General features: G+C 54.4%; 3 protein-coding genes across 9 annotated transcripts in view; 1 reads left to right on the top strand and 2 right to left on the bottom strand.

The window, feature by feature from the left end:
* GRIPAP1 (GRIP1 associated protein 1) overlaps positions 1 to 387 on the bottom strand; it is a 23,485-nt gene extending 23,098 nt beyond the window's left edge. Inside the window, exon 1 of one of the 2 annotated variants that reach the window (XM_090060739.1) lies at positions 252 to 387. The gene's annotated coding sequence lies outside the window, so the exon portion shown is untranslated. The other variant, XM_090060738.1, reaches the window with a different exon arrangement.
* The window catches only part of LOC149858506 (non-structural maintenance of chromosomes element 3 homolog), a 26,600-nt gene continuing 12,894 nt past the window's right edge, over positions 214 to 13,919 (top strand). The window contains exon 1 of one of the 2 annotated variants that reach the window (XM_090060905.1): positions 214 to 347. The gene's annotated coding sequence lies outside the window, so the exon portion shown is untranslated. Of the gene's footprint in view, positions 348 to 5,384; positions 5,522 to 13,919 lie in introns of those variants that run through there. The other variant, XM_090060908.1, reaches the window with a different exon arrangement.
* The window catches only part of ITIH6 (inter-alpha-trypsin inhibitor heavy chain family member 6), a 17,469-nt gene continuing 3,938 nt past the window's right edge, over positions 389 to 13,919 (bottom strand). Inside the window, exons 4-11 of one of the 5 annotated variants that reach the window (XM_090060718.1) lie at positions 9,346 to 9,462; positions 8,454 to 8,625; positions 6,780 to 8,039; positions 6,664 to 6,690; positions 5,599 to 5,631; positions 5,395 to 5,508; positions 4,552 to 4,932; positions 389 to 3,728 (exon numbers count right to left, since the gene is read on the bottom strand). In XM_090060718.1, the coding sequence (XP_089916844.1) occupies positions 3,460 to 3,728; positions 4,552 to 4,932; positions 5,395 to 5,508; positions 5,599 to 5,631; positions 6,664 to 6,690; positions 6,780 to 8,039; positions 8,454 to 8,625; positions 9,346 to 9,462 (2,373 nt within the window). In that variant the 3' untranslated portion in view covers positions 389 to 3,459. The remainder of the gene's footprint in view (positions 3,729 to 4,551; positions 4,933 to 5,394; positions 5,509 to 5,598; positions 5,632 to 6,663; positions 6,691 to 6,779; positions 8,040 to 8,453; positions 8,626 to 9,345; positions 9,463 to 13,919) is intronic. The other 4 variants (XM_090060714.1, XM_090060715.1, XM_090060717.1 and 1 more) reach the window with 4 other exon arrangements.

The raw sequence follows: 13,919 nt of genomic DNA, 5'->3' as shown, positions 1-13,919 counted from the left end.
AAACGGGGGGCAGAAAGGGGTGGACAGAATGGCTCCTCCAAGTTTGGGAGGATGGAGATCATAGAGCCGTTGGAGCCCACCCCGGGGTGCCCCAAACATCGTTCGGAGCCCTGGAAGCAGCCACTATCGAACCTCCAGCAAGGCACATGCGTAGAATTCTGCACATTCTTCCCCAGTGCAGGTGCTGAGTAATCAGCTCGGGCGAGGCCTGTACCCGGAAGTATCGCGATCAACGGGGGCGGGACCCATACCCGGAAGTACCATCGTGTGGGAAGCTACAGCTACTCTTGCGGCCACGGGCGGGGTGTAGTTGGAGAATCCAGATGTCCGGCTTCTGGGTGGTGGAGGTAACTGACTTGTCTGCCCCGCCCTCCCAGCCAACGGACGCAGGCATCCGAGCTCCCAGCGCCCCCTCCCCTCCCCTGGAATTTCTGGTAACGCCCCATTGAACGCTGAGGGAGGAGGGAGCTGGAAAAGTCCTATTGACTGCCGCTGGCTAGCCTCTTCGGAAGAGGCGGGGTGGCGGTTCTGGTATCCCCTGGAGGCATTGCGAGTGGCAAGGCCAGGAAGCTAGGCTGGGTCGAAGGTGTTCTGGTTGTGGGTGGGAGACATAGAATCATAGAAGTAGGGTTGGAAGAGACCTCGTAGATCTTCAAGTCTGACCCCCCCTGCCTGGACGGGAGAAAAAACTGGACTCAAATGAGTCCAGCCAGGTAGGCGTCAAGCCTCTTCTTAAAGATCCCTAGGGTAGGAGCCAGCACCACTTCCCTAGGAAGTTGGTTCCAGCTCCTAGCCACCCTAACTGAAGTTCTTGTGGATGTCTAATCTAACCCTACTCTCCAATAATTTGTGTCCATTGTTCCTTGTCATGCCAGGGGGCGCTAGGGGAAACTGTCTCCCCCAAACCCTTATGGTCCCCCCTAGTGAGTTTATAGACAGTCACCAGGTCCCCCCTCAGCCTTCTCTTGTGAAGGCTGAACAGGTTTAGGTCCTGCAGTCTTTCAATACAGGGTCTGCCCTGTAGTCCCCAGATCATGTGGGTGGCCCTTCTCTGGACCCTTTCAATGTTGTCCACATCCCTCCTGAAGTGGGGCGCACAGAACTGGACGCACTACTCCAGCTGTGGCCTGACCAGCATCACATAGAGGGGGAGGATCACCTCCCTGGCTCTAGTTGAGATGCACCTGTGGATATAGGACAAGGTCCAGTTAGCCCTGCCAACCGTGACCTCGCATTGTCGGCCCATGTGCATCTTGGAGTCAGTAATGACTCCAAGATCCCTTTCTGCCTCCATGTTCTCTAGAAGGGAGTTTCCCATTCTATAAGTGTGCTGCTGGTTTCTCCTGCCTAAGTGCAGCACCCTGCACCCTGCAGCATCCTGTTTATGTCAGCCCACTCCTGTAACCTATCTAGATCTTGCTGCAATCTTTCCCTCCCTACTAGCATGCTCACCTCACCCCACCGCATATTTTGGTATCATCAGTGAATTTAAGCAGGTTGCATTTCACCCCGTCGTCCAAAACGCTGATGAAGAAATTGAACAGCGCAAGCCCAAGGACCAAGCCCTGGGGGACTCCCCCCCCAGGTTGAATATAACCCGTCCACCACCACCCTCTGAGTATGACCCTTGAGCCAATCTGTAATCCATCTGACTGTGTAGGCATCAATGCCACAGTCACCTAGTTTTTTAATGAGGATGGGGTGGGAGATGGTGTCTAAGGCCTTGCTGAAGTCTAGAAAGACTACGTCCACGGCGACACCTGCATCCATTGCCTTTGTGACCTGATCATAAAAGGCAATCGGGTTGGTCTGACATGACCTGACCCTAATGAAACTGTGCTGGTTGCCCTTCAGCATCATCCCTGAACCTGGCCCATCACAGATGTGGTCTTTGAGGATCTTCTCAAAGAGTTTCCCAAGAATAGAGGTAAGACTGACAGGCCTGTAGTCAGTCTTACTGACTGACGGCGGCAGCCTAGTCCTTGTTCAATCCAGCTGTGCAGCCAGAATGATTTGGGAGGTACAGTTGGGGTGGTCTCTGAACATGGATGCCTGGGTTCTTTTTCCTTAGTCTGGGGGAAGAGTGGGGGCTAGTGGGTTAGACTGAAGAGCTCCAGGCACTGTCCAGACCCCTCCAGCTGAGATCAGGGTCTCAGTCATACACCTGATCCAAAAGCAGTCTCCTTCCACCCTCAGCCCCGCTTCCCTCTACAAGCCCTGATAACTCAGGCATCCGTGCTCAGAGACCACCCCAACTGTACCTCCCAAATCCCCACTCCCCTCCCAGAGCTCAGAGAAAACTCAGGCATCCAAGTCAAAGGCTGGGCACCTTAAATTTAGGACCTCTATATTCCCAGCTATTCCATCTTAAATCCAGAGCCTGGCTCCCCCCCCCCCCCATCTGGACCATTTCACCTTAACCTGTACCTCAACATCAGCTTTAACACTTGTACCCCTGATACCTTTACCCCAAGCAAGTGACAGGAGACAGATCCACCTTATCTTAGCAACCTGCACCTGTTCCACCTCAAATATACATATGAGGTGGGGGGGGAGTAGAGGGAGAAGAAAAGTCCATCCAAAAAGAACCCACCCCATGTTCATGAGTTGGAGAGTTGTGATTTCACCTTAATGGGGGGGGTAGGTTCCACCTTAAATCACATGGGGGAAGGTTCTACCTTTAGCCCAAGTAGGGGGGGAGAATGATTCCATTTCAAATGGGGGGGGGTGAGTTTCACCTTAAATCCAGGTGAAGAGAGGAGATTCCACCTTAAATCCAGGTGAGTGGGAAGGGGATTCCACCTTAAATTTCATGGGCAGAAGAAGGTTATACAGGTTTCCCTTGCTTTATGCTGTACATGCATTCCTGTAAAACAGTGCATAACTTGAATTTGCATAAGGGAACTTATTTTACAATGTAACAAATAGGGATATGTTCTAAGAGCTGGGCTGCGGTGACCCCCAGACCCATTTTCTACCACTTTTCCAAGACAGTTTTGGTACTCACCAACAGCAGACCCTACACACAAGTACAGGGCACTATCCTAGTGGGGATGGCAACTACAGAAACATGTCACAGATAACAAGTGAGGAGCAGAGATACACAGAGACTATATTTTGGTGCATGTCACTCCCACAACACGTGGCACAGAGCACTTGACTGTGGGCTTCCACCACACCAATCACTTAAGAGTAAATTTACTTTGCGTGTAACAAATTTTGGTGTAAAAAGGGTCATTGTGTAAGAGTGAATTCATACATACAGAACAGGTATAAAGCAAGGGAAACCTGTATCTTAAATCTGAGCTGGTATGGTGGGGCAGTGAAGATCCCACCTCAAAAGCAAGGGAGGCAATTCCATCTTAAATCCAAGGGGCAGGGGGTAGGGGAGTCCATCCTAAATCTTGGGGGAGGGGCAAGATTCTACCTTAAATACAAACAATGGAGAAAGGGTCCACCTTAAATCTTGGCTCCAAAGGACGTTTCCACTTTAAGTGGCAGACCCGCCCCCTCTGGTAGCCTGGGCGTGGCCAGGAAGTCGTCGTAGGCTCCGCCCAGCAGGGCAGCTGCATCACGGGGCCTCACCAGCCAGCAAGGGGCGGGGCCGGGGGCGGGGCCCGGCAACACCTTTGTGACAAGCCTGGCCCGCACGGCGGCCCCACCCCGGCACAACCACGCCCCCGGCTCCGGCCCCACCCGCAGCCAGATATCGCCGTTCCGAAGCTGGCCTGCAAGGAAGTAAAGGGGCGCTATCGGGGCGGGGCTGGAGGCACTTGCCCCACCCCCGCGGGCATGACAGGAGGTTGGGTGGACGTAATGGTCCAATTAGGCTCACTGATCCAATATGGGGGTGGAGAATACTGGTCTGACTGGGTTTGCTCGTAGTAGTGGTCTAACTGGGCACTGGCTCATTATAGGAGGTTACTGGTCTAACTGGGTGTTACTGGCCCAGTATAGGTGTACTGGCCTGGCTGGGGGGTAGTGACCCATTACATGGGGCATGGGCCACACTGCAGGGGTTCCTGGTCTGCCTGGGGAGTACTGGTCCATTACAGGGTTTACTGGCCTAGCTGGGGGTTAGCAGTCCACTGTAGGAGTTACTGATACATTACAGGGGTTCCTGGTTCTCTACAGGGAGTTATTGGCCTTACTGTGGGTACTGGTTCATTATAAGAAGTTACTGGTCCACTACAGGGGGTTACTGGCCCACTACAGGGGTTACTGATCCATTATACAAGGTCACTGCCTGCCTGGGGGTTATGGGTCCATTACAGGGGTTCCTGATCCACTATAGGGATTACTGTTCTGACTGGGGGTTATGGGTCCATTATAGAAGGTAACTAACTGGTCCACTACAGGGAGTTCCTGGTCTAATTGGAGGGTACTGGTCCCTCATTACTGGGGTTTCTGGTCCATTATAGAGGTTACTGGCCCATTACAGGAACTATGGTCTAACTGAACATAACTGGTCCACTTATAGGAGGTTACTTGTCTAACGGGGTTTCCTGGTCCCATACAAGACCCCAGGGTGAAGACGGTGGGGGTACTTACCCAGCAGGCCCTGGGTCCTTCGTGACAGCCCACGCCCATCAGCCACATAAAACCCCAGGTGGTCACGCTGCAAGAGCCGGGGCTGCGGGTAGCGATGATACCGCACAACCAGCGCCAGGTGTGGGGCCAGTCTTAGCACAGCTGTGGCCCCCCGTACCTGCAACCCCAGCCCAGGCTTAAGGCCTGGGTTGGGGGCAGGTCCTGAGGCCCCCCAGGGCAGCCACTGGGCTTCCCCAGGTCCCGTCAGGGCCAGCCCAGCAGGCGTAGCATGAACCTGCATCCTCCCTAGTGCCACCGTCACTGCGCCCAAGAAGGTGCGTGATCGCTCTGGTGCACCTGGCCAAGGGGGAGCACCCACCAGCTGGGCCCTTACTGTCAGCCCTGGGAAGAGAGTATGAGGATGAGGGGGCCAGGGGTCAACATGAATGCCTGGGTTTTCTGGGAAGGGAGGGGGACTAGGGGGTGAAAGCAAGGGGGCCTGGGAGCCGAGATGCCTGGGTTCTCTGGGAGGATGGGGGGGGAGGTTTAGTGTAGGATGATGGGATGCCTAGATGCCTGAGTTCTGAAGGTGTGGAGCATTAGGGGGCCTGGGGGAAGCCCAGACACCTGGGTTCTCTTGGAGAGGAGGGAGAGCTGGGGGCTTGAGTACAGGCTGGGGGGAGAACCTGGACACTTAGGTTCTCTGGGACGGGACCTGGGGCTCAGGGATGGGAGTGGGGCTTGTGGGGTAGGAGCAGGGGCCACTGGGAGCCTTGATTCCCTCCCAGTCCTGTCTCCCCTTTCCCTGAGGTTGGTGGAACACAGGTGTCTGGGCCCCTTCTCATCTTCCCCCAAGATTCTCACCACTCTGAGGGTCTGTGAGCAGGTCCAGGATGTCCCCTGCGTGCCCGTCCAGTGTGAAGCAGAGAGGAGCAGCCACACCTGGGAGCTGGGCCACAAAGTGGGGGTCCCCATCCACTGCAGGGCACAGGTAGGGGGGCAATTAGGTCTAATGGCTCCTTCCCCCCCATCCTGCCCCTCCCCCCATTACTGCTGGGACAGCCTTACCTGAAGAGGAGAAGGTGAAGAACCTGGCCTGGGCTGGGGGGAGGGAAAGAAAAAGTTAATGCTGGGGGGAGCACCCCCCACCTGGGTTCTCTGGGAAGGGAATGGGGGCTGGGGATTTGAGCAGGGAAGGTGGGAGCCCAGATACCTAGGTTCTCTGGGAGGAGAGGGGAGCAGAGCCTGGTGGGTCAGAGTGGGGGCTGGGTGTCTGGATGCCTTGGTTCTCTGGTCCCACAGGAACCAAATCCATCCACACCCGGCCCCAGGGTCCCCTAGACCTGGAGTCCCCCTCAGACCTACTAGCCTCACTCTTGTCTTCTGAGAAGTCTGCAAGGCAAGGGCAGGGTCACGGGGTCACAGCCCAGACCCTCAGGACTCCCCCTGGACCCAGTTAGAGGCTGAGACCCCCACCCAATGGCTGGAAGGTGCAGGGCTGCCAGGTGGCCTTGCACCCAGGCCTCCATTCGGTCCAACCCTGCTTAGCTTCCAAGCTCACCAGCACACTCAAGGTGATATGAATAGGACAGGAAGGGGTACTCAAGAGATGGAAAATGCTACTACCATCAGGGAGGGAGAGGGGTAGGAATGAATAGATGGAGGGAGGGATGTTAAGATGGATGGGTATGAGAAGGGATGACTGGATAGATGCAGGGGTGTGAGAATGGATAGGTGGACAGTTGGGATGGCTGGAGGGATGAGGATGGATGGATGCAGTGAGAGATGGACAGAGGAGAATGGCTAGAGGGGTGTGGCTATGGAAGGAGGTAGGGACAGAGGGGGGTCCCTAATCTTCCTTTCCTCTTGCCTGAGCTGCTGTTAGAGACCTAACAGGATAAGGAGCTCTGTAACGAGGCAGAAGTTGAGGGCCCTGTCAGGTAGGGGTGGAGCTCATCCCAAGGGGCACCATTAATAAGCTTAATTACCAGATTCCAGGCCTGACCCATCTTCAGGGTCAGGGGCTTGCCTTGAGCTGTCAATCACCAAACCCCATCCCCTTATTTCCCAGGAGGCCTCTCCCAGAACTCTGCCCCACAGAATCCCTAGCCTTAAGGGGCTGGTGTGTCTTACCTGCAACAACTTCGTCATCTGGGGCACCTGTTGTGGGGGAGGGGGCAAGAGAAGACAATGAGTCTTGGGAAAAATGGGTGGGGGGGCATTGGGGAGGGTGAGACATGGGCACGCACCTGCCTCCCTATTGGCTGCCATGATGCTGTAGATTGGTGGGGGATCAAGGGACTCTTCAAATTCGCCATCAGTGTCCTCTGGGGCTGCCAGCTCCGTGTCAGGGGGCAGCAGCTGGATGATGGTGCTGCCGGAGCCCCGTGCCTCTTCCCAGGGCTGGGCTGTGGGCCAGGAGAAGGGCCCCAACTTTTTCCTGGACATCTGGGTTTCATCCATGCCTGGGGGGCTGGGAGCTGTGGGGGTCCCAGGCCTTGGCACAATGGGGTCTGGTTCCTCTGTGGGTTCCTGGCCAGAGTCTGTGGGCACTGAGATGCTCCCTAGGAGGGGTGCCATGGAGGAGGGGGCCAGTGCCAGTGAGGCTACCAAGGTGGGGTTTGAGGCTGCTGAGGCGGGGTTAGGGGCTACTGTGGCTACTGAGAGGTCCCGAGCAACTGTGGCTACCAAGGAAGGATTCTGGGCCTTCCCGGTTACTAAGGTGGGGGCTGGAGCCTCCACCTCCTTGTCCTCCTCAGGCCTTACCACCACCAGGGAAGTGACGGGGGTGACAAAGCCATAGTCCAGGGCCAGGCTGGTGGCCTTTTGAGCCAGCAGCCTCCGGTCTCCCGCATCATCAGCCCGTACCCGCGCCTCCAGCAACTTCTGCACGGTGAAGTAGGCCCAGAGGCGCCTCACGAACCTCCCCACATCGCTGGGCCCCACAGAGCAGCCCAGGGGCTGCGTGAGGTTCCCCCCAGCTGCCCGGGTCTCCAGGGCCACAGGCCCCTCACGGCCTAGCCCTGTAGCTTCAACTTGGAGCTCTAAGGCCTCCGGTGGCACCTGCCCAGCTACCACCAGCTCAGCCCCTTGGAAGTAGTGGGGGAAGAGGGCATGAGAGACAGGCTGAGAGGCACCAGCAGGGAGGTAGGACAGGGCCACGTTAGCTAACAGGGGGGTGGCCACAGTGTTGTAGAAGCCAGCCAACTGCAGGGCAGCGTCAGTATCCTCGTGGACCCGCCGGGCCAGGCCACGGTTGTCCAGAGCCAAGCGGTGAAGGAGGCCGAAGTCAGCATCAGCCCCAAAGGCCAGGCCAAAGAGAGCCACGGTGGCTCCCCCCAGTGCCTGGCGGGCAGCAGCCAGAATGCGGGGGGCTGAGGTAACACCAGCTGTGGCCTCGCCATCCGTGAGGAAGAGGAGCAGGGGGACATGCTGAGGACCCAGGCTGGAGGAGGAGGGTAGGGGGAAGAGGGAGGCAGCTGTCAGCAGGGCCTGGTGGATATCAGTCCCTGCAGAATACAAGAGGAAGAAGTGGGGGTGGGTGGCTACCAGGACAGCCCCTGCTACTGTAAGGGGATCTAGGCACCTGGGTTCCATGTTCCCTATGCTCTTACCCCCCAGCCCCCACTCCCCTTCCTAGGCAACCCCAGCATCCAGTTTCCATCCCTCCTTACTTTAACCCCCCAGTCCTCTCCCTTTCCCAGGGAACCCAGGTGTCTGGGATCCCAGCTTTCCCTGCTCAATCCCACTGGGTCCCACTACCATCCTGGGGAACCCAGGTGTCCAGACCGCTAGTTCCCTCTGCTCTAACTCCCCTCCTTCTCCCTCCCAAGGAGCCCAAGCTCCCAGCCCCACCTTGATCTATCCCCGCAGCCCCACCATCCTCCCACAGCAGGGAGAGAACCTGGGCATCTGGCACTCACATCCTTTGGCCTCTAGCTGGTCAACATAGGCAATGGCAGCATGGAGGTGGGCAGCTGAGGGAGGCACAGAGCCACTGGGCTGCCACACATGTGCCGCCTCTGAGAAGGCCACAATGTTGAACAAGTCCTCAAGGTGCAGGTCCCCCAGGATCACCTGCATGGCCTGCTTGGTCTGGGGTGGGGGGGTAGGGTTAACCCACCTGTCCACCCATCAACCCACCCACTCATCCCTCCATCCACCTACCAGTCCATCCTCCATCAACCCACACATCCACTTACCCATTCACCCATCCCTCCATTCACCTATCTCTCAATCTACCCATCCATCCATCCCTCCATCCATTCACCCATTTACCCATCCCTCCAACATCTAGCCCTCTCCTCCTCCCTCCATTCATCCCACCCTCCAGCTACCTATCAACCCACCCATCCATCCACTCATCCCTCCATCCATCTACACCCTTCCCTCCATCCACCCACCCATTCACCCATCTTTTCATCTACCTACCCATCCACTCACTCATCTAACCCTCTCCGCATCCCCTCATCTATCCCTCCCCCTCCAGTTACCCATCCACCTACCTATCCATCCACCCCCACAACCACCCAACCATCTCTCCATCCACCCACCCCTCCCATTCATCCCTCCTCCACCTACTCGTTCACCCACCTACCCATACATCCATTGACTCATCCACCCAATCATCCATGCCCCCCACTTTCCCCACTCCCCTACACCCCAGTCTCCCACATTCCCTTGATAGCCCACAGATATTGCCAGATCTTTTCTCCCCACCATGACTCTGTGGATCCTTAAGTGGCATGACAGAGACCCTGGGCTGAAATAGCTCCCTCCCTTCAGGGACCCCGTGGGTGCCAGCGCTGTCCTCACCTGCTCCATCTTGGTGCCAGCCATGGAGCCACTGATGTCAATGACGAAGACAACATGCTTGCGGATAGAAGGCAGCCCGCGGGGTGCAAAGAAGTGCACAAAGTAGCCATCATAGAGCTGGGATGGGAGGGGAGAGGGTGAGACCCTGCATGTGGCCACCTGCTGCCTCTTAGCCAAGCTAAGCACCTCTGCAGCCACCTGGCCATCCCCAGGGACATGCCTCCAGACCTCCACCACCCAGACAGCTATCCATTTATACATGCCTCTGTTCCGTCACACACCCATCCCCCACAACCATGGATCCATGTACCAAAACCATTTGGCCTCCTTCCACCCATGTATCCCCATGTAGTCCATGCATCCATCCATCCACACACCCAGCCATCCACCTGTCTAACCATCTATCCTTTTAACCATCCCCCCATCCATTTTTCCATTCCTCCCTGCATCCATCCACCCCTCCACCCAACCCCTCACTGGTCCCATCCATCCACCCACCCACCCACCCATCCATCCAGTTAACTATCCATTCCTGTATCTCTCCATCCCCCCACTGGTCCATCTAGCCAGCCATCCACAGCCTAAGTGCAGGGCTTTGCTTGTGTCCTTGTTGAACCTCATGAGATTCCTTTTGGTCCAATCCTCCAATTTGTCTAAGTCACTCTGAATCCTAGTTCTACCCTCCAGTGTATCTACTACTCCCCCCAGTTTGGTGTCATCTTCAGACTTGCTGAGGGTGCACTCTTTCCCATCTTCCAGGTCACTGATGAAGAGATTAAACAAAACCAGCCCCAGGACTGACCCCTGGGGCACTCCACTTGATACCAGCTACCAATTAGACATTAGGCCATTGAACCGTTGAGCCACTGAACTAGACATTGAGCCATCTGTTTAATGTCTTCATCAGTGACTTGGATGAGGGCGTGGGAAGCACTCTGTTAAGATTTGGAGATGATACCAAATTATGGGACAAAGTTAACACACTAGAGGGTAGGAAATTAATCCAGGCAGATCTGGACAGCTTGGAAAAGTGGGCAGAACAGAATAGGATGCAGTTTAACAAAGATAAGTGCAAAGTGCAGCACCTAGGGAGAAGGAATCACCAGCACACTTACAGGCTGGGGGAGGACCTTCTCAGCAGCACAGCAGCGGAAAGGGATCTTGGAGTCATTGCTGGCACCAAGATGAATGCGAGTCATCAGTGTGACAAAGCAATCAGTAAAGCGATTAGTAAACCATTTTATCATGCATTAACAGGTGCATGATGAACAGGTCCAGGGAGATGATACTTCCTCTCTATGCGGCATCCAGTTTTGGGTGCCACACTTCAAGAAGGATGTGGACAACCTTGAGAGGGTTCAGAGGAGGGTTATTCTTATGGTTGGGGGCCTGCAGGCAAAGCCCTACAAGGAAAGATGGAGGGACCTGGATCTCTAAAGCCTCTGTAAGAGAAGGTGGAGAGGTGACCTTGTGGCCGCCTACAAATTAATTGGGGGTGAGGGGAAAGAGGGCAGCAAGGAATAGGAGATGCCCTGATTACCAGGGCACCCCTTGGAGTAACTAGGAATGATGGCCACAAGCTGATGGAGAGCAGATTTAGGTTAGACATCAGGAAGAACTTCTTTATGGTAAGGGTTGCCAGAATCTGGAATGGGCTTCCAAGGGAGGTGGTGCTGTCCTCTACCTCAGGCGTCTTTAAGAGGAGACTAGACTTCTAACCCCAGCACTCTTTCCCGCCCAGGGAAGCGGGGTGGACTCGATCTAATGAGGTCGCTTCCGACCCAAACATCTATGAATCTATGAATTACTACTTTCTGAGCCCTATGCTCCAACCAGTTTTCTATGCACTTTACAGTCCATTCATTCAGCCCGTACTTCCTTAGCTTGCCTGTGAGAAAATGCTGTGGGAGACCATATCAAAAGCCTTGCTAAAATCAAGGTACACCACATCCACTGGTCTCCCCACATCCGCAGAACCAGTCTGAGGCAATCAGACTGGTCAGGCATGACTTGCCTCTGCTAAGTCCATGCTGACTGTTCCCAATTGCCTTCTCCTCCAAGTGCTTAGAAATGGATTCCTTGAGGATTTGCTCCATGATTTTTCCCGGGACTGAGGGGAGGTTAACTGGTCTGTAGCTCCCTGGATCTTCTTCTCCCCTTTCTTAAATATGGGCACTATATTTGCTGTTTTCTAATTATCCAAAACTTCTGATCGCCATGAGTTTTCAAAGATGATGGCCAATGGCTCTGCAGTCACATCAGCAAACTCCCTTAGCACCCTTGGGTGCATCCCATCTGGCCCCATGGACACATGCACATTCAGCTTTTTTAAGTAGTCCCTAACCTGTTCTTTCACCACTGAGGGCTGCTCACCTCCTTCCCAAACTGTGCTGCCCAATGCAGTAGTCTGGGTGCTGATCTTGCCTGTGAAGCCTGAGGCAAAAAAGGCATTGAGCAATTCAGCTTTTTCTGCATCCTCTGTCACTAGGTTGCCTCCCCCATTCAGTAAGGGACCCACACTTTCCCTGATCCTCCTTTTGCTACCAGCCTACTAATAGAAACCGTTCTTGTTACCCTTCACATTCCTTGCTAGCTGCAACTCCAGTTGTGCTTTGGCCTCCCTGACTTCATCCCGGCATACCCAAGCAATGCTCTTATATTCTTCCCTAGTTATTTGTCCAAGTTTCCACTTCTTATAAGTTGCATTTATGTGATTTAGTTTACTGAAGAGTTCCCTACTAAGCCAAACTGGTCTTCTGCTATACTTGCTAGTCTTCCTGCACATTGGGGTGGTTAGTTTCTGCAGTCTCAGTAAGGCTTCTTTGAAGTAGTCAGCTCTCCTGGACTCATCTTTCCCTCAGACTGGCTTCACAGGGGATTCTGCCAATGAGTTCCTTGAGGAGGTCTGCTTTTCTGAAGTCCAGGATCCTTACTCAGCTGTTCTCCATCCTTCCTTTCCTTAGGATCTTGAATATAATCATCTCATGGTCACTGCTGCCAAATTGTCATCCACTACTACACCCCCCACCAATTCTTCCCTGTTTGTGAGCAGCAGGTCAAAAAAAGCATGGCGCCCCTAGTTGGCTGCTCCAGCACTTGCAACAGGAACTTGTCCCCAGCACTCTCCAAAAACTTTCTGAATTCCCTGTGCACTGCTATATTGCCCTTGCAGCAAATGTCAGGGTGATTGAAGTCCCCCATGAGAACTAGGGCCTGTGCTTGGGAAATTTCTGCTAGCTGTTTGAAGAAAGCCTCATCTACTACTTCCTCCTGGTCTGGTGGTCTATAGCAGACACTCACCACAATATCACCCCTGTTGTTTTCCCCTCTGTCCCTAACCCAGAGACTCCCAACAGGCCTATCTCCAGCTTCATACTGGAGTTCTGAGCAATCATACAGCTCTTTTACATAAAGTGCAACTCCTCTTCTCCCCTGTCTGTCGTTCCCAAACAGTTTGTACCCATCTATGACAGTGCTCCAGTCATGCAAGCTCCTAACAAGTCTCTGTTATACCAATCACATCATAGCTCCATGACTGTGCAAGGAGTTCAAATTCTTCCTGCTCATTTCCCAGGCTCCATTCACTTGTGTACAGACACCTGAGGTAGCTAGTTGTTTACCCTGATTTTTCAGGAAGCACGCAAACACCTTTCTGTTGCCCCCTCCTACTTGCTCTTCCTCTAGGTCACCCACTTCCCCCCTTACCTCAGGGCTATGGTCTCCATCTCCCACTGAATGTAGTTTAAAGCCCTCCTCACTAGGTTAGCGAGCCTGTCTATGAAGATGTTTTTCCCTCTCTTCATCAGGTGGATCCCATCTCTTCCCAGCAATCCTCCTTGGAAGAACATCCCACAGTTGAAGAAGTGAAATCCCTGCTGGTGATACCACCTGCGCAGCCAGGTGTTGATCTATAGGATGTACTTGCTCCTGCCTGGGCCCTTTCCCTTGACCGGAAGGATCGATGAGAACACAATCTGAACCCCAGATTCCCTCACCCTTGCACCCAGAGCCCTGTAGTCATTCTTGATACACTCAGGGTCACCCTGGGCAGTATCATTGGTGTCCACATGGATGAGCAACATGGGGTAGTAGTCAGAGGGCCAGATGAGCCTCTGTAGTCCCTCCGTGACATTTCAGATTTGGGCTCTGGGCAAGCAAGACCGTCTGAGACAACAGGTCAGGTCAGCAGATGGCTCCCAGCAGAAGGGAGTCTCCAACCAGCACCACCTGTCACTTCTTGGTGGCTGTTGTCCAATCCTTCCCACTCTGTTGGGGCTTGTCCTGTCTTCCTCCACCAGTGGAGCATGCTCTTCCCTCTTCGGTCCTAGGACCGAATATCTGTTCTCCAGATGAATGACTGCAGGTGGAGGTGAACATTTCTGCTTGCTGGCAAAAGTCATAAGTCTCTAGCTTCTGCCCTCTTGGGTGTCCATGTCCTCTCTCTTCTCTAGTGCTGTGTCTGGTATTTCTTCCTCCACAGTCTTGGAGGTCTCCTCCAGAATCAAACTGATGAACGCCTCATGGCAGAGGATGCTTTGGAGGCTTGGCCATCTTGCTGGGATCCTATGACCCCA

Source organism: Crocodylus siamensis, chromosome 8 (genome assembly GCF_052110815.1).
Source record: "Crocodylus siamensis isolate JL-2025a chromosome 8, ASM5211081v1, whole genome shotgun sequence".
NCBI classification, from domain to species: Eukaryota; Metazoa; Chordata; order Crocodylia; family Crocodylidae; genus Crocodylus; species Crocodylus siamensis.
The sequence above is the reverse complement of the archived record's forward strand: the minus strand, read 5'-3'. Positions and strand labels throughout refer to the sequence as shown.